Source organism: Schistocerca americana, chromosome 4 (assembly GCF_021461395.2).
Source record: "Schistocerca americana isolate TAMUIC-IGC-003095 chromosome 4, iqSchAmer2.1, whole genome shotgun sequence".
NCBI classification, from domain to species: domain Eukaryota; kingdom Metazoa; phylum Arthropoda; class Insecta; order Orthoptera; family Acrididae; genus Schistocerca; species Schistocerca americana.
Genome location: NC_060122.1, coordinates 416297261 through 416322990, shown reverse-complemented (window position 1 = coordinate 416322990; position 25730 = coordinate 416297261). Strand labels below are relative to the sequence as shown.

The window sequence follows — 25730 nt, the reverse complement described above, 5'->3', positions numbered from 1 at the left end:
AGCTTCAAACGGACATCCACCTCACACTCATCTCTCAAGTCAGGATTTCTAGTAGGTTGCTTGCAGCACTCCCTCCTAACACTACACAAAAATTTCCGACTACACTAACTATTTCCTATATTCGATCTATTTTTGGTCTTTATTGATGGGCTATTACGCCACCAGCGTAGTTGGCTACTTAGTTAACAATATTAATTTAAACGTGACCTTGAGGGTAACGAACGAGAAACAGTTTTGCTAAACGTGAAACTTCGTTATAGAAGACTATCAGCTGTTTATTTTTATTCTCAGTGCTACCGTCTCCGATTAGTAAATCAATATCAAGGCAAAGCAAAGCGTAGCTAGACTTTCAGTACAATATACTGTTACGGTTTCCTGCGGCTTGATAGCGATCTATCAATCGAAACCGGTGGCATAGAGAGTATAACTAAACAGCTGATGATCCTCCACAAAAAAGTTTCAAAATTACACGAAAGCTGCAAAGCCCTGCCTCATCACAAATCTAGAGAGTTTTCTAAACGTCAGACTAAAACTATTTACGTTGAAAATTCGATCCAAACGTAACCCTAACAAGCACGATAGTTTCGTAATCAGACGGCCTAAGGAATACCACGGTGAAATTGTTTATTTTACGTTGTTAAACATCACAAATTTGTTGGGCAAAATTTACACAAACGCCAATTTTATAATTTTCAACTGTTCGAATGCGTCGGTGGCGTATTAACACCAGTGAGTGAAGAGTAAAAATTGCCTTCTTTGGAAAGCTATTCGTGCAGTCCCAACTAGTTGTACAGTGGAAGGAGTGAGTAGCATGGAAAATCACTAGAAATCCAGACTGCTGGGGGTTTAGTGTGTCAGTAGGGGTGAGTTTGAAGGTTACTTTTGAACGTTTTTCTCGGATAGCTAGAAAACAATAGTCTCTACCGTAAACGTATCCTGGTATAAAACTCATTGCATTAAATTTCTTACAAAAAGGTCCTGTTTGATTTTCCTGTTGGGCTAACAGTATGCGCATGACGGTAAAGAGAATATGACAATCTCACGCTTCTTTTATGAAGGCCAGTCATAACAGTGTGGGTTGCATTAGTCCACGGCAGTCCTGCATATTGACAGGAAGGGGAACTATAAATTGAAATCACGAGGGTTGCCAAGAAAGTAATCCACCACATTTTTTTCTCTGCCGAAAACAATGCTACGAATCCAAACGTTACGTATGTATTATTTGAAGTCTCCTGTGTGTGCACGCCAAGTTTTCGTCACTTGCGACAGATAGAGTAGTTGCATGACGGTTTCAAATGGCGTCTGTAGGTAATGTACGTTACAAGCAACGTGCCTTCATTGAATTTCTCACTGCAAAGAAGGAAACTGTTGGGAATATTCACAAACGCCTGTGCAAAGTCTAAGGAGTATCTGCTGTCGACAGAAGTCCCTGGGCACGGAGGGTGAGATCATCAGAAGGCGCTACGGCGGAGCTCCACGATTTGCAGAGGTAGGGGTGACCGTCCGCGGCTGTCACACCTGAGCTGACGCTTACAACTCTGCAGTTGACACTGCAACTGTCACTCAACAAAGGAAGAGTGGATATTCAAAAGTGTGTGCAAGATGGGTCCTTCAATTAGTTCACTGTCGACGAGAAAATAATCCGTGATCCCCTGCACTTTTACCAAACACGTAACGTTCTGAACCTGAGGGGGAGGGCTTTTTGTCCAGGATTGTGACAGGTTTTGAAACCTGCGTTCACCACTTTGAACCAGAAATAAAACGACAGTGGAAGAAATGGCGCCATTCCCATTCCTCATAGAAGAAAAAATTCGAAACAACTGCTTCCGCCGGTAAGGTCATGATGACCATGTTCTGGGACTGTGAAGCTATGATTCTCATTGATGTGATGCCACGATACGGTACTATTAATGCAGAAGCATATGTCAAGACATTATCAAAACTGAAGAATCGCTTCCGCTGACATCGGCGCCACAGCAACCCAGGAGATGTGTTGCTGCAAGACAATAACACTCGGCCCCACACAAGTGTGAAGGCTGCTGAAAACATTCAAAACAGGGATGGACTCCTCCCTGGAGCCCTGATCTAGCCCCCTCTGGCTTCCACTTGTTTGGGCCATTAAAGGATGGCATTCGTGGAAGACATTTTGGGGACGATGAGGAGGTGAAGCACTGGATCAGAACATTCAAATGCCTGTGAATTCCTAAGGCACCAAACTGCTGAGGCCACCGATCCCTAGTGTTACACAATACTTAAACTAGTAACTTACACATATACATCTACGCCCGAGGGAGGACTGGAACCTCTGGCGGGGGTGGGGGGGTGGGGTGGTGGGGGTGGGGGGGGGGTGGGGGTCTCAGTACGTGACACGGTGCCCCAGACTACGCTGCCAAATCGCGCGGCAGCAGTGGCTCGGCACCAAGATAACGATAGGTACCGACTGAGTATACACGCTCTTGTTTAGCGCTGGAGGAAGGGCATAGAACGGAATGGAGATTACGTGGAAGAACATAGTGTGTAGATAATATACCATTCTTTCGTGTGTATGTTTCTCACTGTGTTCAGAAAATAATTGTTGAAGGAAAAAAATACGGTGCATTACTTTCTCAGAAACCCTCGAATTAGCCGAATGTTTTTATCGAAAACTGGGTACATCAACTGCTTTATGAAGAGATATCTGAATCAGATGTGAATTAACATTCTTTCGTCGTTATCTTTCCGAATGGCTCCTTCGTGGAACCTCAGATGGAAATAATTGCCCTAAAAGTTGTAGTACGGCTTTATAGACACGAGTACTAGACGAAAAATAATATCTGATCGGTCACAAAATGGGCACAACAGTGAAAATCAAATGTTTGATTTGCAACGTTCAGTTACAAGTTTCCGTTCTATTCTACATAGTCGCCGCCCCAAGATTGGCATTTGTTGTAATCTGGTACCAACTTCGAAAGCTTCATCGAATTTCCAATGTGATTTCTATTTTGCGACTGATCGGACATTAATTTCCGAATAAACCTCGCACAATTAATCACACTGAGTCAGTCCACTAAGAAATAAAGCTAACATAAGGTCAATACATAAACGACGATCAGAGAGTTTCCTTTCGAAAATCGCGCAGTCCATAATCTATATGCCAGTTAGACTAAATTGCAGTGAGCTACGAGACAATCATCCCACCGACGGACCTAGCTGAAGATAACGCTTTTGGTGAAACACCATATTTTGCTGTTTGAAGAAATCCGTTAAATACCTGCTGACACATCCTCGTCCGACAGGAATCGTCGACTCCCCAAGTATTTTTTAAAGGACCGAGGGCATGACAGATACATGGGGCGAGATTAGGACTACAGGGTGGTACTCGAGTGTCTCCCGCCTGAGTTCGCGTAACTTCCGCGTTACATCTGTATGTGGGGACGCAGCGCGGAACTTGGCGCACCACTGCACAACGGTGGTTTTCGACAGATGTGCTGCCCCACACACGTCCTCCATCCTCCGATGGATCTGGCTACCGACGTATTTCCTTTGGCAATCACGGAAACAATAACAGCATGATGGTCCTGTTTCGATGCAGGTGGTAATTACGACGAAATAGTTTACGTTTCCGTATGTACTGCATAAACGTTTGAGACGCGAATGACACAGCAGCTGTCTCAGACAGAAACTTTTTGATCGCCCTAAATATAATCTAGGAAGCAACTGAATTTACTAGCCGAAATTAAGAAATCGGCAGCATCACAAGAGTGCGGGCTTAAAAGTTATCCCCCAACAGAAAGTAGTTTCGGATTATCATTGAAATAAAACAAAATTTTGAAATTCGGGGTAAGGTCTTACGCACTATTTAAAGTACCTTACGCTTAGGTCGACACAGACACCCACGCCCGTGGGAGGACTCGAACCTCCAACGGCGGGAGCCGCACGGACCGTGACAAGACGCCTTAGAGCGGGCTTATACCCCGCGCAGCAAGTAAAACATAGAAAAAATGTATGAATTTACATTTTCTGTCCAACAAGGACGTGAAAAAGGAAGGTCAAAGTTTATTCATTTCTCATAGTTCTTGGGAACCAGAGTTATAATGTACTAACAGAGAAACACAATAATAATACCTGGAATCAAGTTCATATTAAATCGCTATGCGACGTTACTTCTAGAAATTTAAACGAAGTGACTGTGTCAAGCAAGACACTCATAATGCTGTACGCGAGCATTACGGGTTTGTGTTCGTTACTTCATCCGCAAACCTAGAAATATGGAATCACCAGTTGCCCTTCATGCTTAACTAGCAGTACAGGGTGTACATAAAGTCCAAAACACTTTCAGTTATTTATTGCACAAAAACTTAACGTAGTACAGATGTCATACATATTGCATTTCGAAGAGAAACTCTAAATTTTTTTTTTTTTGCAAACATTCGATATGCGAACCATGAGTGACCTGGAAGACGTCAATGCGGCAATCGAATTCTTGCCATACCCGTCCCAGCATGGCATCGTCGACTGTGGCAGTCGTTTCCCGTATTCTCTCCCGAAGCTCTGCTACATAACGTGGTAGAGGCGGTAAATACATCAGATCTTTAATGTGTCCCCACAGAAAAAAAGTCACACGGAGTGATATCTGGTGATCAGGAAGGTCATTTCATGAAACATCTGTCCCCTTCTGTAGTACAGCTGATCCAACGATGCTGCAGATCCGTGTTCAGGTACCCACGAACTTCACGATGTAAATGGGGCTGAGCCCCATCTTGCTGAAAGATGAACGGAGGGTCCGATTGCATTTGAGGCATCAACCATTGCTGCAACATGTCCAAGTAGGAATAACCAGTGACAGTGCTTTCGGCGAAAAAGAATGGCCCGTACAGTTTTCGACGTGACTAGGCACAAAAAACATTTACCTTTGAGGAACCACGCTAAAATTCAAAGCATTCGTGAGGATGTATTGTACCCGAGATTCGACAACTATGCCTCTTCACATTCCCATTACTGTGAAAAGTAGCTTAATTGATAAAAATTAAGCGATCAACAATGCCATCCCCATCCTCATTCAATTGTTACAACTGCGAATAAAACTCAAAACCCTTGTGTTTGTCGTCTTCATTGAGTTTCACCATTAACTGCAATTCGAATGGTTTCGTAGACAGCTTCTGTCACAAGACTTTCCACACAGTCGTTGGAGCCATTTCGAGTTCGCGGGATGCACGATGCACTCACACTGGGATGTGAGCTAGTGGTAAATGAGCTTCCTTGTTGGCGGCTTCTTACTGTACTTCGTTCTAAACATCCGTTGAACAGCTGTAGCACGAACAGCTGCAGCACACTTGTTTTTGTCGAACTCCAACACACAGAAAGCTCCCTCCGCAGCTGAACACGCCATGTTTGCGACTAGCGCTGACTATCGGCAAATTACCAAACGACGCTCAGGCGGTATAGTTGGAAGAAAACTTTCAGGGTTTCTCTTCAAAATGACAAATGTATCATATCTGTACAATGTTTGATTCTAATGAAATAAATAATAGAAAGTGTTCTCGGACTTTATGTACATCCTGTGTGTCAGCTGAGCTTCGCACGAGTGATGCTTTCTAAAACCATGCTGATTCGTGGAGATAATTCTCAGTCGAATTGAGAATATGTTCAGTGATTCTCTAGCAAGCCGTTGTTAGGGATGTTGGTCTGTAATTTTTAGCGTCCATTCTTTTGCCCTTCTTACTCACAGGTGTCACCAGCTCTTTCCACCAGTCGCTTGTGACTTTGCGCTGGGCGATAGATGAGCGATAAATGCAGGGTAAATAAGGGGCCAATGCTTTAGTGTACTCTCTGGGAAACCGTACTGTTATCCCATCCGGACGTGGTGACTTACTTGTTTCTAACTCTTTGAGTTCCTTCTCAGCATGAGGAATGCATATTACTATGTTGTGCATTGGGAGTCCGTTAGATGGTGTCCCGACGGTATGTTTGTATGATTCTCCTGCGCGAACGATTTCTTGAAATTTAAAACTTAGGCTTTCGTTTTGCTATCTTCAGCAGCCATACCTTACTGGATGGAGGCCTTAGACCCACTTAGCGATTCTGCAAAGGACCAGAATTTTCTCGATTCTCTGTCGAATCTTTGGCTAAGGTACGACGGTGGTAGTAGTCGTATGCTTCCCGCATAGATCTTTCCATGAACGCACGAATCTCTGGTAAACTTTACTTGTTTTCATTTGGTCGGCTTGTTACTATGCAAGTACATTTTTGAAGTGCTCAACGAAGTTGCACTAGTGGTACCGAGTGTGTTCCACAACTGAAGAGGCGGGATGGGGTGGGGTCTTAGAGGGACGCTTTGCCGCCGTTTTCTTTTCGCACGTGTCACATCCCTTCTCGTTCCCCACCCTCTCCTACGACTGATCACGCCACAGGAGGGTAGGAAATAGGACTGACAAAGGGCGTGTACGCTTTGCTGCTTCTGATCACGTCCGCATTTTCTCGATACTTTTGAACGGTAACTAGGGGATCCACTCGGCATGCCACAGGATAAATTGTCGCCACACTCCAAACGTGTCAGATAACGTTCAGTAATGGTGGAACCACATGATCTCCTTATAGAAGGTTTGAATCATACGGGTGGTGTCAGCAATACCAAAGGTGGTCATGAACGTCTTTCTGTTACACATCGCACTGTGAACTATCGTTTTTTGCTACAAACGTTCATTAATAAATGCTCTTAAGGAAGAAGTGGTTCCATTGACGCCATTTGTGCCACCCCCTAAAGCTAATTCGTGTAATTTTCAGAGGCGGAGTGTCTGAAATGTTTTCCTCAGAAGACCTCTTGATTTCAATGCAGGGCGTAGCCGGTCTGCCATCCATTGCAGAGGCTTCAAGGGAATGAGTGAGATGTGGATAAGAAAGGGTGTGGCCACCTTCCAATTGCGTCATACGGTCACGCTGATGTTGGACAGAATTCTGGTAAAATCCGGTACAAATGTGACAGTATTAACTCACTCTACACCTCACATGATTTGAGTTCTGGCCATTTTCTCGTATGTGTGGGTACTTTGCAGTTAGAAGCGTTCTCGAGCCAGGTGGTGACGTCTCCAAGTGACCTTGCTTTAGAAACATTACAAACGAAGTTTGGAAGCACCTTGGAGCCAAATTTCACACTTTAAGTCGCAATGGGAGAAAGTTATGGGGTTGGGACGCTTTAATTCTTTTATGTAGTGTAGATCGGAGCACATAAAAACTCGCAGTGAAATTCATTTCTCGCCTCTCAGGACGCCAATTAAATAGTAAAGGAAATCGTTAATATTAAAACAATGTATCCTATACACTGGCTTGCGGAATGTGGCCTATATGTGGAAGTGTATATTACTCCGATAAATGAAGCAAATTGTAAAACACTTGCTTGAGAAGAGCTAGACAGGGCGCACGGGGTGTTCAAGAAACATGCCTTTGATTTTCAGTAAGAATGAGTAAGAATCTCAATAACCAGTGTCAGATCTTAAAATGAAAACTAAATTTTCCTGTGCATATATCGTTCTTGTGCTATTTGTGATACTGTGATCGTAGTAGTTGTTTTTATGCCATTTCTCTTTAGTTTGTAGGTTTCTTTGCCATCAAGCATGTTGATGGCGATTATTATGTGTAAGAAGAGAAATTTTCATCAAAGCTATCCGGCAGGGGAAATCACTGAAATCCAACAGGTACTTTTATGGGCTTCCGGACGTGTGGTGGCGGAAGATCATCTCAGGAATCGGTATGACAACACTATTAATTTCTGGTATTTGATCGTTAATTTATCCAAATTCCAGGTACCTGATTCGAGTAAACTATGAAAAGGTTAAGTATCTACGGTGCTCAACCCAAAGTTACTTATTAGTTAGAATAATTGGCGTGTAGACAACAGGCGTAATTTACATTAATGTGTGAGTCAGATGTTGCAATAAATAACGTGGGTGGTCCAGTACGATGTGACAGATACATTTATTTTATTCTGATGAATTTAGAATAGACACAAAGGGCGGAAAATTACAAGATTGTCCCATTATAAATTCAATTATGCCCGGTGGAATTTATTTTGCTTGTGATACCAAACAGCTTCGTTTGTTTCGTGAAGTTTGTTTCACTAACGAGTCGTTGGATTTTCATTGAATGCCTCCAGTTTAGAAGGCAAATATCCGCTGTTTAAATAGCGCTGTTTATTTCGCGCCGTTAAACAGCGTTTGCTATTACCATCGCCTCATGAATAATTTTCGCTGTATAAATTTTCTCTCACTTATTTACATTAGTCATTTCGGTTCGCTTCGTTAGTAACACGGTCTTAATGGATGGGCGGCCTGATTCTAATATCTTCTATAGACAATTTAGAATGCAACTACAATATCGTCTAGTGGATTAAGAGCTAATTAACTGAATCCAATTTATGAAACTGTATGATCAGTATGTTTCAAATGGCACATGAATCGGAACTTTGTGGAGGCTAATTTACTTTTAAAGGTGCAAGCGGGCCCACGTTCGATTCCCGGCCGGGTTGGAGATTTTCTCCGCTCGTGGGCTGTGTGTTGTGTTGTCCTCATCATTTGATGCTCATCACCGGCGAGCAAGTCACCCAATGTGGCGTCGAATGAAATAATTCTTGCACTTGGCGGTCGAAATTCCCCGAGTAGGGGCCTCCCGGCCAACGATTCCATACGCACATTTAAGTTTTTACTTTTAAAGAAAAGTATCCTGGTGCTATAGGGAATCCATTTTGTGTAAAACGTCACATTATTTCAACGAAAGAGTTAGTAGTTATTTTCTTCTGATACTTATGTATTTCGAGATATATTTTCAGAACTAAAGAAAGAAACTGACGTATTTTTCACATTTCATTAAATCAATAGCCCATTCACTTATATATTTACGTCCTGGGAACATAACTTAACTCCGTCCGAACAGATCTCGGAAGACCGTTATGGCATGGATCGACCGCTGTGTCATCCTCAGCCTATAGGCGTCACTGAATGAGGATATGGAGAGGCGTGAGGTTAGCTCGGCCCTCTACTAGCTATTGTCCGTTTCAGTGACTACGTCTGAATCAAGTAGCTCTTCAATTTGCATCACGAGGGCTAAGTGCATTCCGCTTGCCAACAGAGCTTGGCAGACCGGACAGTCACCCATCCAAGTGCTAACCAAGGCTGAAAGCGCTTAACTTCGGTTATCTGAAGCGAACCTGTGTTACCATTGTCGTCAGGCCGTTTGCCCTTCCTGGGAATCCCTCTGTTGAATTTAGAAGGTACTGATAAAGTACCGCACTCTAAGAAGCTTTTAAAGGTAAATTCCAAATTAAACTAAAGTTTACTTACCACGTTAAAGAGGTCTATTGCGAACAGCATGAGGCAGGAATAAGTTAATTGTGTACATGTGTTTTAATGGATTTAAGACATTCAACGGAGATGATGTTAACCCTTTCGATAAAGTAGTTCGGGATAAATATCATAAAGAGAAATTAAATTCTGCTTTTTAAAAATTTAATAGCAGTTAAAATAGAAATGCTTCCTCCGATTCTCTCTCACATTCACCTACATATACTTACCCAACCAGTAAAAATTTTATCTAGTAGCTTTGTCAATGTTTAAATGTGTTATGCATGTCCTAAACGAAGTACTCCACAAAATGAAAGGCAAAACCCAAGATCACGTGGATGGCTGAAGACTTACACAAAAACCACGATGAGAGAGCAGCCCTAGTAACACATTAAGACTTTCTCCCTGACAGAATAGGAAGCAAGCAAGACTATTCACACAATCTTACAAGTCGTACACTATTCGCCACATTGTCCGCTAAATTAGAGGACTGATACGTTGGTAGGTTAGTCTCTACCCATTTGTCGATGGACTAACCTCTACCCCCTTGTCTGAATATAAAATACATTAATTTTCAAATATGGTGTAAAGCAATCTATTTGACATAAGTATCAAACATCGGAGCCCGCCCTGCCATAAGAAGAAACCGAGCCTCATCGAACTCTGCTCTGTTGGAAGGGTAATGAGTAGAGGTGTATGGTTAAATTAAACTTTCACTGCTTGAGACGGTCCCCATTAAAAAGCGAGTAATCATAGGGCACTAAAACTTCATGCAAACGTTTTTAAGCACACGCTGAAGAGAAGTAACGAATAAACCATTGGAAGGAACACATTTTAATCCCCACATGAGAGGGTTCATATCTGGTGATTTTGGTGGTTACACAGTTTGGAACAGTGAGGCTGTGATTTGGTTTCCTCTAGATCTGTTACGGAGTATCTGAGTCACTTTATGGATAATGTGAGGCGGAGCTCCACTGCGTATCAGAACTGTTGAGTCCAAAGCGCCTCTATCCCACAGAGCAGGGATCTGCTCATGTCGGCGAAGCAGATCACAGTAACCTGTGGCCTTCACACTGCGTCTCCTTGGCCCTTGGTCGAGTTCCTCAAAGAAATATTAACAAATTATGAACTGTGCCGTGAGGCCACACACTCAATGACGCGTTCACTATGCATGGAAACTACTTGAATATATGTTGGCGATGACGATTCCCAAATGCTAAAATTGTGAGCGTTTCCTGTCCAAGTGCGCGGAATGTGTGGTTCATCACGCCACAAAACTTTGCTAGGCCACAAGTCTTCAGCTTCAACTCTTGCGAGAAACGTAACTGTAAAGTCTTCTTGAGTGTCAGTGTGACGTGGGAAAAGTCAGTGAGCAATGTGAAGTTTGTATTACAGTATTTCAAAATTGGTTGCATTAATTTTCGAATGGTGGAGCAGGCGTGATTTCAACGCTGGGTGTCCCAGTTCTGACACCCACCGCAGAGGCGTCGAGAGAAGGAATGAAGTGTGTTTAAGGGGCGGAGGATGTGACGACCTTCCGATCGTGTGATATGTCTGCAATGACGCTGAGCGGAATTGTGGTGATATTTGGGGCCGGTATTAACCCACCTTACACTTAACATGAACGTCTTGCCATTTTTCCCATGTACGACATTCTGTAGAGTGAAGCAAGCCCGACGATGGCGTTATTATAAGCCATGCTTTTGCACTGCACCTTGAGCCAGATTCCGGTGTTCTAAAAATATGACAGTTTAGTTCTCCTGCCTCGTGGATTTTGCCTAACTTTTACAATTCCTACTCTACATAAATGATTCTGACAGTGTAGTACTCGCACTTCGAGTTCAGGATCTCTTAATCTCGCCAGTAGAATGTCGCTGAGTTGCCAATTATTCATAGGATTCTAAGTTATCCGAGAACTTGTATTATGCTTCCGTATGGATCTGTCAGGATCCTAGAACCTCATCTCTGATATCATGGATGTCTGATGTCATGCTTACTCGATAAGAACGACACAAACCAGAACAGTATTCTAGAAACGACCGTAATAGCAATTTTTACTTATTTATTTATTCATCTATTTATTTAGCCCGTGTCGGGATTTGCCAATTACCTCCATTGTAATTGGAGAAAGCTCGCTGGCTCTGCGGCCAGAGGAGTCGGAGGGTAGTAAGGAAATAAAATATTTACCGTGAAAAAATAATTGGACTGGTCCTCCAGGATGGGGGTTAAGCACTGGGATAACAACCCGTCTCGGAAAAGTAACTTGCGATACGTCAAGAAAATGTCTGGGAGAAAAATAGAAACAAGGTATATGGAAAACGGCTTAGGAACAAGGACTTACGATTTGGAACATTAGACATTAGTACTTTGACAACACTTGGGGCTCTCAATATTCTGTCAGAAGAACTCGAAAGATATGAAAAGGATCTTGTAGCACTGCAAGAAGTTACATATCCAGGAACAGGAAAAGCGGAAACGGACAGGCACATTCTATATTACAGTGGATCAGAAGATGGAAAGTTCCAGAAGGGTGTAGGTTTTATAGTCAGCAAAACCTTAGCAGATGCAATAATTGATTTTCAACCGATTGATAGTAGAATAGCTGCCATGAGACTAAAAGGTAGATTCACAAATATATCAATAGTTACGCTATATGCTCCGACCGAGGAAGCGTAGGACGAAAAGGAAGACTTTTTTATTAAATTCTCGTTGGGGTAATTTGTAAGACACCAATGTATCTAGAGTTGGAAGGGAAATCATATGGAAAGGAACAGCTGGGATGGTAGACTACAAGAAGAAAGTAATGAAAAGGGACTCAGGCTGCTAAGCTGTGCAAGTGCAGCCAACCTAAGGGTTATGAGTACATACTCTCCTCGGAAGGACATTCACAAGGTAACTTGGGTATCACCAGATGGAAGAACAAAAAAACAAATAGAACATGTCCTGTTAGATCAAAGACCCAAGTCAGCATAATGAATGTGAAAACCATAAGGGGAGCCGAGGCAGGCACGGATCATTAGTCATAGAAGAGATACGCCTAAAAGTAACCATAGAGAAGTCAAGGGGGGAAGCATAAAAGACCATAACATTGACATTCACAGATTGAAGGATAACGGCAAAGCATAGGAGTTTGTCATTAAGCTGCAAAACAAATTTGATGTTCTAGCAATGGAAGAAAACCTTGACATCGAAGACCAGGCTCCCTCCGACGGAGGTTCGAGTCCTCCTTTGTGTGTTTCCTTAGTGTAAATTAATTCAAGTTAGATTAGGTAGTGCGTAAGTCTAGGGACCGATGACCTCAGCAGTTTGGTCCCATAGTCCTTACCACAAGTTTCCAACTGAAGACCACTGGGGAAGGATAAAAACAAACGTGAAAAAAGCGGCACTAGAAGTACGCGGATAAAGAAATTAAAGAATAATCAGTGGTTTTCAGAAGAATGTGAGCAAAAAGTGAAAGAAAAGGAGGAGTGAAGGAGAAACACCTACGAGAGGATTCCAACAAATGTAAAGAAGCAGATGAAAATGTTAATAGAGAAGCTAAAAATCTTCTCAGAAGGAAAAAGAGAGAACATGAGGATAGTTTATTCAATATAACAGTGGAGGATGAAAGTGCAGGGACTGCAAGAGACTTTTACAGATCAGTAAGATTTTTCAGAGAAAGGTATATACCACAGGTGTATGGCATTAAAGATAAAGGTGGCAATACAAATCTGCAAATACCTAAATGTGTAGAAATTTCAAAAGAATATCTTGATCAGCTTCTAAGCGTAGAAGATAGAACTGCAGAAATGTAGGAACAAGATGATTGTCAGAGTGTAGATCCCTTCGTGGAACCTCCGATAGTGAAAGAGACAATAGACACAATCAAGATATTAAAAGGCAACAAAGCTCCTAGGAGAGATGGAATAACAGCTGAATTGTGTAAGTAAGGAGCAATAAAAATTCCCAAACAAAGACCTAAACATCGAGAATGAATAAAGAATGCACACGAGTGGACAGAAGCGATAACAGTAACAGTTCATATAAAGTGCGACAAACAACAATTCAGGAAATATAGAGGCATTTTATTAACTACCACCGCCTATGAAATGTTCTCCAAGATCCTCGAGAAAAAATTAGAACCATATTAAAAAGAGGTAATAAATGATAAACAAGCAGATTTATGAAGAATCTTTCAGCTATTGACCAGGTATTCACACTGAAAGAAGCCATATCCAAATATTGGGAGTGTAACAGAATAATGGCTATACCATTTGTTGGTTTTAAGAAAGCCTATGACAGTATATCCAGCCGGCCGCGGTGGTCTAGCGGTTCTAGGCGTTCAGTCCGGAGCCGCGGGACTGCTACGGTCGCAGGTTCCAATCCTGCCTCGAGCATGGGTGTGTGTGATGTTCTTAGGTTAGTTAGGTTTAAGTAGTTCTAAGTTCTATGGGACTGATGACCACAGATGTTAAGTCCCATAGTGCTCAGAGCCATTTGAACCATTTTGACAGTATATCCAGAGAGAAGTTGTAAGAGAAAATACGGAGTTATGGAATATCGAAGAAGATCATAAATCTTGTGAAAGTCACTGAGAGGCTCGAAAGGGATAGTGAAAATGGATGGAGAATAATCGAAGGAGTTCGGCTTACAAACAGGAGTCAGGCAAGGACATGTAATCTCGCCCCTCGTGTTCAACATTGTGATACAGGGAGCGCTGGACGCAGCAAGTGAAGAAGGAGAGGGAATTAAAATAAGAACAAAAATAAATGTAGTAATGAGAAAGCAAAATTCATGACGTCAGAAAGAAATTACAGAACAAAAAGATGGGGAATTCTATAGGTCGATAACCACATGTTAGAATACGAGGGTAGGAACTTTAATAGTGGCAACTACTTATTTACAGCGCGTACAAAATATATACGTGTTTCAAAGTTTTACTGATCTTTAAAGCAGTCAACAGCACTGTGTATAACCCGTTGCCAGCTATGTGGAGGTCGTAGGATATTCTTATCAGTGCCAGTTGTGTTGACAGTTCGAGCAGCGTGGTCTATTGCCCGACGAATTGGTAGCAGCTCTGAAGCGAATACCCTGAAGCGTTTCCTTCAGTTTAGAAATCGAGTTGAATTCACGAGGGCTTAAGTCAGGGGAGTGCGGTAGGTGGTATAGCACTTAGCTGCCCCATGAGTCAAATAAATCAGTATAGCTTGCACTGTACGTGCTTGAGCGTTGTGCTGCAAAATGATGGTCAGGTTCTTCAGAAAGTGTCTGCACTTCTGTCTCTATGCTGTTCATTTTTAGAGCACAACCTACGACGAAATGATTCATTTGGCTTATGGGCGTGCATTACGAGCAACAATAAATATCCCCCAGGATTCACGGTGTGTAATGAAGATAGGTAATATATAGTATTGAACAGAACCTGTATCAGTTGTTCGGACTATCGACTAGTGATGGTTTTGTCTGATGACAGTCGCGCTTATGTGAAGTTGGCAAGGCAGAATTTGAGATGTTGTGATCCATACGATGTTTTAGAGTATGATGGACTGATATGGTAAGGAATGAAGAGATTCTCCGCGGAACTGCCGAGGTGGCGGGCCGCTTAAAACCTGTCCTGTAATGTCTTGTGGACTGTCAAGTCCACGGTAAAGTACACCAGAACAGCCAACTGGGCTCAATGGTGACGACCTAGTTATGTACTTGGGTTTGTACTAGAGTAATAGTTGTGGACTCTAACCCCATCACCGGATGCAGGACTCACGTTCCGTTGACGAGACTAATTCAACGCGTGTAATGGAGACTGGCTGTTTGTGTCTTGCCAGAGACAAAATAATGTTACCCACGAGAATAATTTATTTTTCACAGTTGTGCAAAGAATTTTCGAAGAGTCTGTATCTGTTTTCGTTATTGTTTTGTTTCTCTTTTACAGTAGCGGTTCTTTCTTTTTTAATTTCATAACGTTTATTCCATCCTTCCCTGCTCGGACACGTTCGCAGATGTGGAGATGATAAAAACCAATTTATTTATGCAGATTGCTGATTTTCGTTTCCGGACATTTCTCCGACAAAAATAAGAGGGACATTACGACCTGGAAACCTTCACGGAAGGATTTCGTCGTAAATGTTGGGTGAATATAGGGACGACATTTCCTTCAATTTCGAAGGCTATGCGTCATATAGAACAAAGACAAAAAGAAGGTGGAGATAGTAATAAATTTTTCGTGGCAGACTTGCATTTGACAACACGTAACTCCTGTAGTTTTCATCGGTTATAAAATTGTTTCTGTCATCTGTAACTCTAGACACGCTATTTTAGCACACTCACTTAATGGCAGATATCTTACATTCCATTTTTCTACGGTGGCGGCCTTATACATGTTTGGACTGTAGTACCTTCAGGGGTTACTTGTGCTTTCTTTTCCGAGACCTATGTGTCACGAATTTTCCGAATTTCGGCAGTTCTGAAGAAGGGTTCACTGTGAAGAATTTTCAGTAGAGTAGGACGGGTTTACTCTCCACCGTATTTTCTACCTTTGTCAGAGGTAGAAAGTGTATGTTCTTTGAAAAATTTGTTACGAAGTGTTAACCTATATTGTGCCGTGTTACGTGAACTTCGTTCCAATCTTGTCAAATCAGATCATTCATTACACATTTGTTCAAAATTTAAGGAATTTTCATCAGTCATAGAAACTTTGTCGAAAAGCGATATTAGATCGTTGTGCAACACTGTAATAGGTGGCACATGAATAGGTATACACGGCAGATTAGATAATTTGTCATAGGCTGTGTGGCAATGCAAAAGCGGACGTGATCGTAACACTTTGCCGTTCAAGACGTATTTCCACAACGGCGGTATGATAAAATATTGACAGTATTATTATATGTCCTAGTACTCCGTCAGCTAAACAGACAATGAAATTCGGTTTCCACGAAAAACCGCATTCCATTAATGAACAAGTTATATCTCATAGCCTTCAACGACATGTCTAACGGAGAGAATGCCAATGGTTGTACTTAATAATTCAGCCTCCATAGCCATGGCTAATCTTGTGACTGGAGGGAAATTATGGGTTTCCCCAAGTCTAAAAATTATTGTTTCTCGTATACGTAAACTACCTGCCGTCAAATATACAACAAGTAGAATTAATTATTTCTTCGAATGACACTAGTACTGCAATTAATCCAAACGTACATATAGCAACAGAAGAATAGGTAAATGATATTCTTAAAAGTATTATATAGTGGCTTTTTGCAAATGGTCTTACTCTCAATTTAAAAAGTCACCAGGGAATTCAGTTCTGCACACAAAGTTGTTCTACACCATTGATACGTACAACACACGTTGAAGACAGTCAGAGGCTGCTGCACTATAGGTTTAAAGGAGAACGAGCAAATGACGCCAGGCGGAAGTCGGTAACTATCCGTGCATCAAGCATACAACTACCACCGTCATACCTTAGCAAAAGATCCGGCAGAGATCCTCAGAAAAATCTGGTTCTATGTACTGTCGCTAAGACGATCTCAGGATTCCATCCAGTCACTTACTGGCCAGTCTGGTAAGGTAGTTGAAGATATCAAAACGAAAGCCGATGTTTAAAGCTTGACTTTTAAGAAATATTTCACGCAGGAGAATGATTCAGACATATCGTCATCTGACCATCCAGTACACTCTGGTAAGGACGCCATAATAACAACCATCCCTACTGTAGAGTTGAAACCAAATGAGTCACTCATTCTAGGTGGAATCCAAATTCGATGTTTCAAAGAGTACTCTACAGCATAGGACCTTTACCTAATTTCCGTATATCGCGAATCTCTCGCTCAGTACCAAGTCCGAAACAAGTGGACAAAAACACAGGTGACTACTGTACATAATAAGGGCAATTGAACGGACCCACAAAATTACAGAGCAATACCCGTAACATTGCTTTGCTGCAGAATTCTTGAACACATGGTCATTTCGAGCATACAAAAAATTTTCTTGAGACCGACAAGCTTATGCCCACGAATCAACATGGCTTTAGAAATCATCGCTCTGGCGAAACTCAGCTTGCCCTTTTCAAACTTGATATGCTGCGAACTATGGATGAAAGATAACAGGTAGCTTCCGTTTTTCTAGATTTTAAGAAAGCATTTGACACGTTGAACCATTGCTGGCTATTAAAGAAGGTACTATCATGTGGAATAGATTCACAGGTATGTGAGTGGCTCGAAGACTTCCTAAGTTATTGGACACAGTACGGTGACCTCTGCGGCAAGTATTCATCAGAGACAAGTTTGTTAGGAATGCATCAGGAAAGTGTGGCTGGACCGCTGTTGTCGTCTATATGCATAAATGATTTGGCGGACAGGGTGGCAGCAACCTATAGTTGTTCGCTGATAGTGATGTAGCGTACGGTAAGGTGTCTAAGTTTAGTGACTGTAGGAGGATACAAGATGACTTACACAAAATTTCTATTTTGTGTAATAAATGACAGCTAGCACTAAATGTACGAAAATTTAAATTAATGCGGATGAGTAGCATAAACAAACCTGTAATATTCGGATATAGCAAGAGTGGTACGTCCTGCTTGATACAGTCACGTCGTTTTAATATCTGGGAGTAACGTTACAAAGCGACATAGAATGGAACGACCAAGTAAGGATTGTGGTAGGGAAAGCAATTGGTCGACTTCTGTTTATTGGCAGAAATCTAGAAAAGTATGGTCCCCTGTAGAGGGGACTGAACATAGGACGCCACTGCAATCTATTCTTAAGTTCTGCACGAGTGTTCCGAATCCGTTCCAGCCCGATTTAAGGAAGATATCCAAGCAATTCAGAGGTGGACTTCTAGATTTGTTACAGGTACGTTCAAACAACGCCCAAATATTGCGGAAATACTTCGGGAACTCAAACGGGAATCCACTGAAGCAAGGCGACCTTCCTTTCACAGAACGCTATTGAGAAAATTTAGAGAATCGGCATTTGAAACTCAGTGTAGAACAATTCTACTGCCTGCAACAGACTTGACTGTAAGGACCACGAAATTCGGATACGAGAAACTAGAGCTCATGCAGAGGTACATAGACAGCCGTTTTTCCCTCGCTCTATTAGCGAGTGGAACTGTAAAGGAAATGACTACTAGTAGTGGTACGGGATACCCTTCGCCACGTACCGCATGGTGGGTTGCAAAGCATCTATATAAAAGTATATGAAGACATAACAAGTAGAGGGGAATCATCCAAATGTTCGGATTTTCAAACTGATGAGATATTAAACAGGAGAAAACGCATAGAGGTACTCCTAAGGAACAGTTCTGCCAAATTAGCGCTCTGAATCACTGAAAAACCTGGGGGTAGACAAATGTGTAGGTTGTTCATTCAGTAATGTCAAATGGAACAATGTTCTGGAGCAACTCATCTTTAACACAAATATCCTTTATTGCTCAAAACTGGGCTGTAGCAATAGTATTTCATCGTGCTCATCTATGATCATCTAGTAGGTATCTGGTTAGTTGTTCGGAATTTTGACTACTGAGTCTGACTTTATTGAGTTCCTCCTGCCGTTCCGTTTATATAATCCACTGCAGTTCATACGGAACAATAATGTATGTAATTACAACATCAGAAGAATAATATAAAATAAATGACACTGAGCGGTACCCGAGCGGTTCTAGTCATTTCAGTCCGGAACCGTGTGACTGCTACGGTCGCAGGTTCGAATCCTGCCTCGGGCATGGATATGTGTGATGTCCTTAGGTTAGTTAGGTTTATGTAGTTCTAAGTTCTAGGTTACTGAGTGCCTCCGATGTTAAGTCCCATAGTGTTCAGAGCCATTTGAACCATTTTAAATGACACTAGCAAAGTTAAGTTTGAAAACAAACTGAAAAATTTCCTCCTTGACGATTCATTCCGATACACAGAAGAATTTCTATTTTTGTGAGTTCAAAAATATGGTGACTAGGAGTTACATAGCGAAATTTGAATTTCAAAAAGTAAAAGGTCAGAGTGTAGGCATTTTTACATATGAATGTGGAATCTGAATGTAAAAATTCTTGTTCCACACCATTACTTTTAATCATATAAAGGTCCATTGAACATGAAACTAACTGAAAAATTCGACACGTCAGGCTAAACACATTCACCGAGCCACAAGGTGTCTCTTTGTGATGGAATATGTGTGGTGAGTCGTTCAGCACACAGAAAGACACAAGTCTGTCGAGAGATATTTCAGGCGTCAAGGTGATTCCTTTCCGCGGAAGTTGATGGTCTTGTGGATCGTTTACGGGTTTTCAGCGCACGTTCCTGGCACTGTGTTGTATCAGCTGGTCGGTCATGCAAGAGCGCTCACTTGGATGTTTCCTTCCTTCCGGGATCTTCTCCTCTACCTTGAAGTGACGCTACGGCCGACACTCAAATACCAGCCCACTTCTCACGAGTTTGGATGACATCTAATGCGCCAGTATTGCATTCACGCCTATTTCACCAAAATGTATTTGATATGCCACCTTGCATCTTTGTTTCCTAATCACTGGTGTACTGATTGCCAAACATAGAAATATTACGCTCAGATCAACAACACCCGAGACGTCAGTACACATTGACTGCTGTAGGCTGTGTAACAGATCGATTTCTTGATTTATCTTCACGTACTAGTCTCCTTAAACATTTCATTTGATAAATATTTTTGATAACCGGTCAGGCTTTGTTTTGTGGCTGCACATGAAAATATATTAAAACGTGTAATAAGTGTTGTCTACTGTCACAGTGACTTGCAGTATACTTGTATCTCTGTTTCACAGTTACAGTTCAGTTCTGAGTGTGTCCTCATGAAATATTATATTTTGATGAAGTCGAAGATCTCTTAACTTAAGGAGGTCACCGCAGGACGGTCTATACAACACAAAAAGGGTACATGCTTTTGTTATTATCTTGTAAATGGTTTCAGTGTTGCTGAACAAGATAGCGTGTTAATGCTATTACAAGTAAGACGGCGAGATCTCTGGACGCTGAGTACTGCACACGAAAGAAAATATATTTTGGGGCGTAGTTTGTAGCAATTTAGGTGGAAGTAAAGTATCTGTAGTTTTTTCTTAAGGGAGGTAGGACGTCAAACGGGCCGACTTGGAGCAGGAGAGGCACCACAGGACATTATAATTTCCACTGTCTATACTTTTACAAGTAAATTCGAAAAACTTTGTCAGCATGACCAGGAAGGATTCAGGATTCACACTCGTAGCAGCGGAAGTTCAGAAACATAACAAAATAATTTTTTTTTACACGTGAAATTTCATCAATTTGTCACTTACTATTGGCTGTATTTGTTGCCATAGGTACACTTTTCTTCATAAGTAAGAGACACTTTTCGATGAATTTTGCACAGCATACAAACCATACTTACAGGTGTCTGAAACTCTAGAATATATTTAATTTATGAAAAAATGAATGAGCTGTTACGTTTTAAACTTTATGTTTAGGAAAAAATCAAATTTTGTAGTTAATTATCTCAATTTTTACCACAGTTTTTAATAGATTTGGAAAATTCTAGAGTTTCATAACCCTGTAAGTATGGTTTGTATGCTGAGCAAAGTTAATCAAAGAATCTCCCTTACTTGTGAAGAAAAATGCACCTATAGCAACAAGTGCAGCCAACACGAAGTGAAAAAAATGATGAAATTTCATATCTAGAAAAAATAATTTTGTTATGTTTTTGCACTTCCACTGTTATGAGTGTGAATCATGAATTCTTCCTGGTCATGTTGACGAAGTTTTATGAATTTATTTGTAAAAGTATAGACAGTAGAAAATAAAATGTCCTGTGGTGCCTCTCGTGCTCAAAGTCGGCCTGTTTGACGTCCTACCCCCCTTAAGGGGCAGGTTAGTGAGCAAAGGGGGAATGTTTTAAATATTGTCAGTTGCATAAATAGCGTAGCTCAAGATGTGAGAGTTGTAAACGCTCAGCCATCTTTTAACAGGTCTTATCGTTTTGGTTTATGAGCCACAGCTTTTGGTCTCATACTGTTTCCTGAATTGAATTTTCTGTTGCAAATTAAATAAGGCGTGTTAATTATTTATAAACAGTATAGGTACACATATCTCAAAATAAAAAACAAAGCAAAAGTTTGATTTTTTCTGGACGGTCTTTACGCTATTATTTTTAAAGCAGGTCTTTAAAAAGATGTTGCTGTCATAAATTATTGCGCAAAAAACTGTTTAATAATATTTGTGAACCGGTTCAGTAATTACATCATAGCTTTTCTTTAAAAATCTTTATCTCTCAAATGTAAATTATAAAAGTAGTCTTCCTTTTTAGTGAAGTATGTTTTATATCTAACATGCATAACACAAACGCATCTAGCCCCGTATTCATCTCGTTCCCGGTGTTGTCCAACCACTCGTTTCATTTGGAGACTTCTTGTTCTTACTCCAGTTTATATGGTGGCTTTCAACACTGATTTCTTTGCTTCCGTCTCCTGCTGTCAATGGCCATTAAACCTCTTAGCGTATTAAATACACCTAATATTCCTATCAATTCCATAACCTTACATCTTGACACTACACCATCACTGAATCATAGCAAAGCATCAAGCACATCTGTTTTCGAAGTATTTAATACTACCAGAACTATTTTTGGTATGTTTTCCCATATATAGCTGTTTAGTGGTTAAGACTCTGATTTGGGTTTAGAGTCCTAGCACGTAAATACTTTTCTAATAATCTTGTGTCACTAAGTTCCCTACATTTAAGTTTTAGAAACTCCGTTATACCAAACGGCAAGGAATTCTTATGGAGAGAAAAAAATTGTGTTTTTAACAGGGCTTTCTGCGTTACATAGGGGCGTCGCCATGTGTGCAGCCACTTTCAAATTCTCCATTTTTTGGAGCTATCTTCGGTGCAATTTCCTCGAAGTAAATATTCTGTAGTTTTGAATTTTGTATGACAAAAAGTAAAAAAAAATGGAAGTTTTGATACTTCTTCATGTACCAGTCCTCTTACACATCTCATTAGATAAACATTTTTAACGCCTAGTAAGGATTTGTTTTATAACTGCACATGAAAATATAATAAAACACGTAATACGCTGCACGTTATCAGTATCAGAAAACATTTTCTGAAATTTCTGTTACTCTCGAATAGCTATCCTTTACAAATTCTTTCTTTACTTCCGAGTCGCGTCCTTATGACGTTGTAGGATTCAAGCTGTTCAGGATGTATTTATTTTATTGAAACAGTCGATGATAAAATATATAAATCAAGTCATTCGGCTTGGGTGGATGCCATATACCGAACATATCGAATCGTTACGAAAGTGCACCTTATGGCACAGAAACAGGTATTAGCGACAAAAGCTTTATCTCAGTTACAAAATTTGAACACTATAAGCACTACTGGCACATAGAACTTGATTCTTTCAGGAACCCCAGTCTCTAAAGAAAAACTCACTCGTGATATTTGATCTGTCTGTAATATTCATTCAGAGAAATTTAAAAAATATTGAAATCCCTTTTCTTTTTTTCAGTAGTTTTCACCACTAGTTAAAAGACGAATGTCTCGCTCTTCGTTTCTGGAATAAAAGTTGGAAGTAACTCTCACCTGGAGAGGGAGTCATTGACCCAGAAAAAGGAGGGTCAGTTTGACACCTATTAACCATTTACCGATGTTAAACGCTGAAAATTTAAAAAAAGGAAAAAGAAAAGAGCGCCGACAGGCACTTCATTATAAGGTGGGAGCTGCGTGTATGACGGATTACGGCGCACGTTGGTGCGACGTTTTCGGTCAGAGGCTAGCCCGGTGGGTTATCAATCTTCTCCTTGCAGACGTGCAGACGGAGCGTAAGGAAGCAAAAAGGATCCCTGACGGCCCTTTTATATAGAAGTTCGATGAGTCTCCATTTGTCTTGTTTCTGATGTTCTTGTACAGAAGTCCATAGCTGCCTGTAATAATCAGTGCCTTTTATACATTAATTACTGCGATACCGTTCCTTGTTTGACGTCTACGCAGCGGTGGCGTGATATGATTTACATTCGTTCGTGATACCACAAAGACTTGTGAAAAGGCTATTGGGTTCACGATTAAATGTGATTAACATTGTCAGTTATTTCCGCGAAGCTGCTTTTATAGCAAAAAACTGATCATAAGCGGAAGTATGACAGAAACTACTCACATTACAAGCGCCCCACAACCTCTATGGTTCTCTCATGTCTTGTGTGTGCAGACATTTATTTATTTATTTATTTATTTTGCTCGTTTTCAGTTGCCAGTAACTATAGGTAGATAATAAGATGGCTAGGAAGTTGTCCTTGGAGCTAAAAGGGCGGATTTTAAATCGTAATTTCGAAAGTCAAAACTCGAAAGAAGTACATAGAGGATGTCGGGAGGAGATTGATACTGAACCACTTTCACTTGTAAAATAACGAAATTGAACGACAAATTTGAGAGGGAAGTAAGACTGTGTGGCCTGGAGGAGGGCGATGTGGCCGAAGGGCACAAGTAGCTGACGACGACAGAGAGGTGGATGCAGTGGTACAAGCTTACACAAGGTTTCCTGAAAAGTCTGTATAACAAGCTGCGTGCAAATCAGCTCCAAGCAAATCAAGTGTTCACCGCATTTTAAAGCAAGAAGAACGTGTGTGTGAAATCTTATGGGACTTAACCGCTAAGGTCATTAGTCCGTAAGCCTACACACTACTTAACCTAAATTATCCTAAGGACAAACACACACACCCATGCCCGAGGGAGGACTCGAACCTCCTCCGGGACCAGCCGCACAGTCAATGACTGCAGCGCCTTAGGCCGTTCGGCTATTCCCGCGCGGCTTTAAAGCAAGAAATTTGGATATCTTATATTCACACGTTGCTTCGCTCGATGAATGAGAACGATCTGTATAGGCCCCTCGAATTTTGCGAATTGATTTGCGACACTGAACAATTGACTGGTCTCGTTTGGTCTGATGATATAAGGTTTAAATGGATTGGAACTGCAAGGAATAATCCACATGTAATGCAAGAACGAACTCTTAACATTCCTGGGTTATCAATATGGTGTTCTACGTCTGGTACAGGACTTGTAGTGCCATTCTTTGAACGAACAGTAAGTACCGTACCAACGATTTCTACCAGCTGTTACCAACTGCACCGAGATCGAGATTGTTTTTTGTCAAAAAGACAGTGCGTTGTCACATTATCATCATGATGTGCGGCAATTCCTGGATGAATGATATGTTGAAGGGTTGTTAGGCTGACACGAGGGTGTTCAATTCCAGTCAGATCTCCCAGTTTAACGGAGTTTGACTTTTTCTGTTGGGAACTCTGAAGGGATCTTCTACCCAACAAAGCCACGTATGCTTGACGACTGCCTGTGAATCCATTCCAAACTACCTATACGTAACACATATGCGCCGATCTGTTCCGCAATGTTGCAGACACTATATTCTTCCCAATGGAGGACATGTGAATATCTTTAATAGTAAAACATCATCTGTAGTACTGTGACCATCTAAGTGACTTTAAAATTTTGTGAAGTTTGTTCGTGATAGTAAAGTTCAAACAGTGTAAACCCCTTTATGGGAAACTTTGAATTGTCAGTGCTTTACTTACAAGCAGATAAAAATGATGGAAACGTTTGCATATCCAGTGAATCTAAATGTTCTCAGCTGATACTAAGTGCTTACGTATAAACAAGTCACTGTCTTAAGTTGATTGTTACATTTTGCATCTGTACATGATATACAGCTGTCGTCGTAAAACTAAATATATTAGCTCCTCATTAAGATACGTCTGTCACCTTATGATGCGTACCTGAGTAGGTTATAAAAAGTAGGAGAAAAGTTTAACGGGCGGAAGGTGGACTTAAATACTACAGAAAGGTTACAGAAGGCTGTTAAGACGAAGCAATTGATGCAAGGTAAGGCCAAGAATGGTGTGTTTTACTTTAGTTAGACCTTTATAAAGCTATATACTTACATTATTTGTCCAAACAACCTTGTAGGCTGCTGGATTAGCCCTCATCTTGCATTCAAAGTAGACGTCGCTGCCTTCCTTGATGTTCTCAGCTGCCAGGTTCGGTCCCAGATGGAGCTGCACCATTGGCATGACTGGAAAAGGAAAGAAGAGTCACTTCACGAAGCTAGGGAAAAATCTATTTATCGATGAGAAACTACACCGTAAAAGTAAGCTCGCTTTTGTTAACTGCACAAAGATATTTGAGAAAATTTTGTAGCGATATTTTTCCTGTTTATTGAACTGCCACATATAAATTAATGCCGTGTGGGTAATACAAGGATATGTCTCTTTGCCAGGAATATCCCGTTATAAGAGGTCTACATCTACATGACTCCTCAGCAAATCATATTTAAGTGCCACGCAGAGGGTTCATCGAACCATCTTCACCATTCTCTAGATTTTGCTATTGACTTTCGTTCGAACAGTTAACGGATTACCATTAAACAATAAACAGTGACAGAG

General features: G+C 41.1%; 1 protein-coding gene across 1 annotated transcript in view; it reads right to left on the bottom strand.

Moving 5' to 3' along the window:
- LOC124613518 (nephrin-like) overlaps positions 1-25730 on the bottom strand; it is a 296683-nt gene that overhangs the window by 194161 nt on the left and 76792 nt on the right. The window contains exon 3 of the mRNA XM_047142228.1: positions 25230-25360. Coding sequence (XP_046998184.1) covers positions 25230-25360 — 131 coding nt within the window. The remainder of the gene's footprint in view (positions 1-25229; positions 25361-25730) is intronic.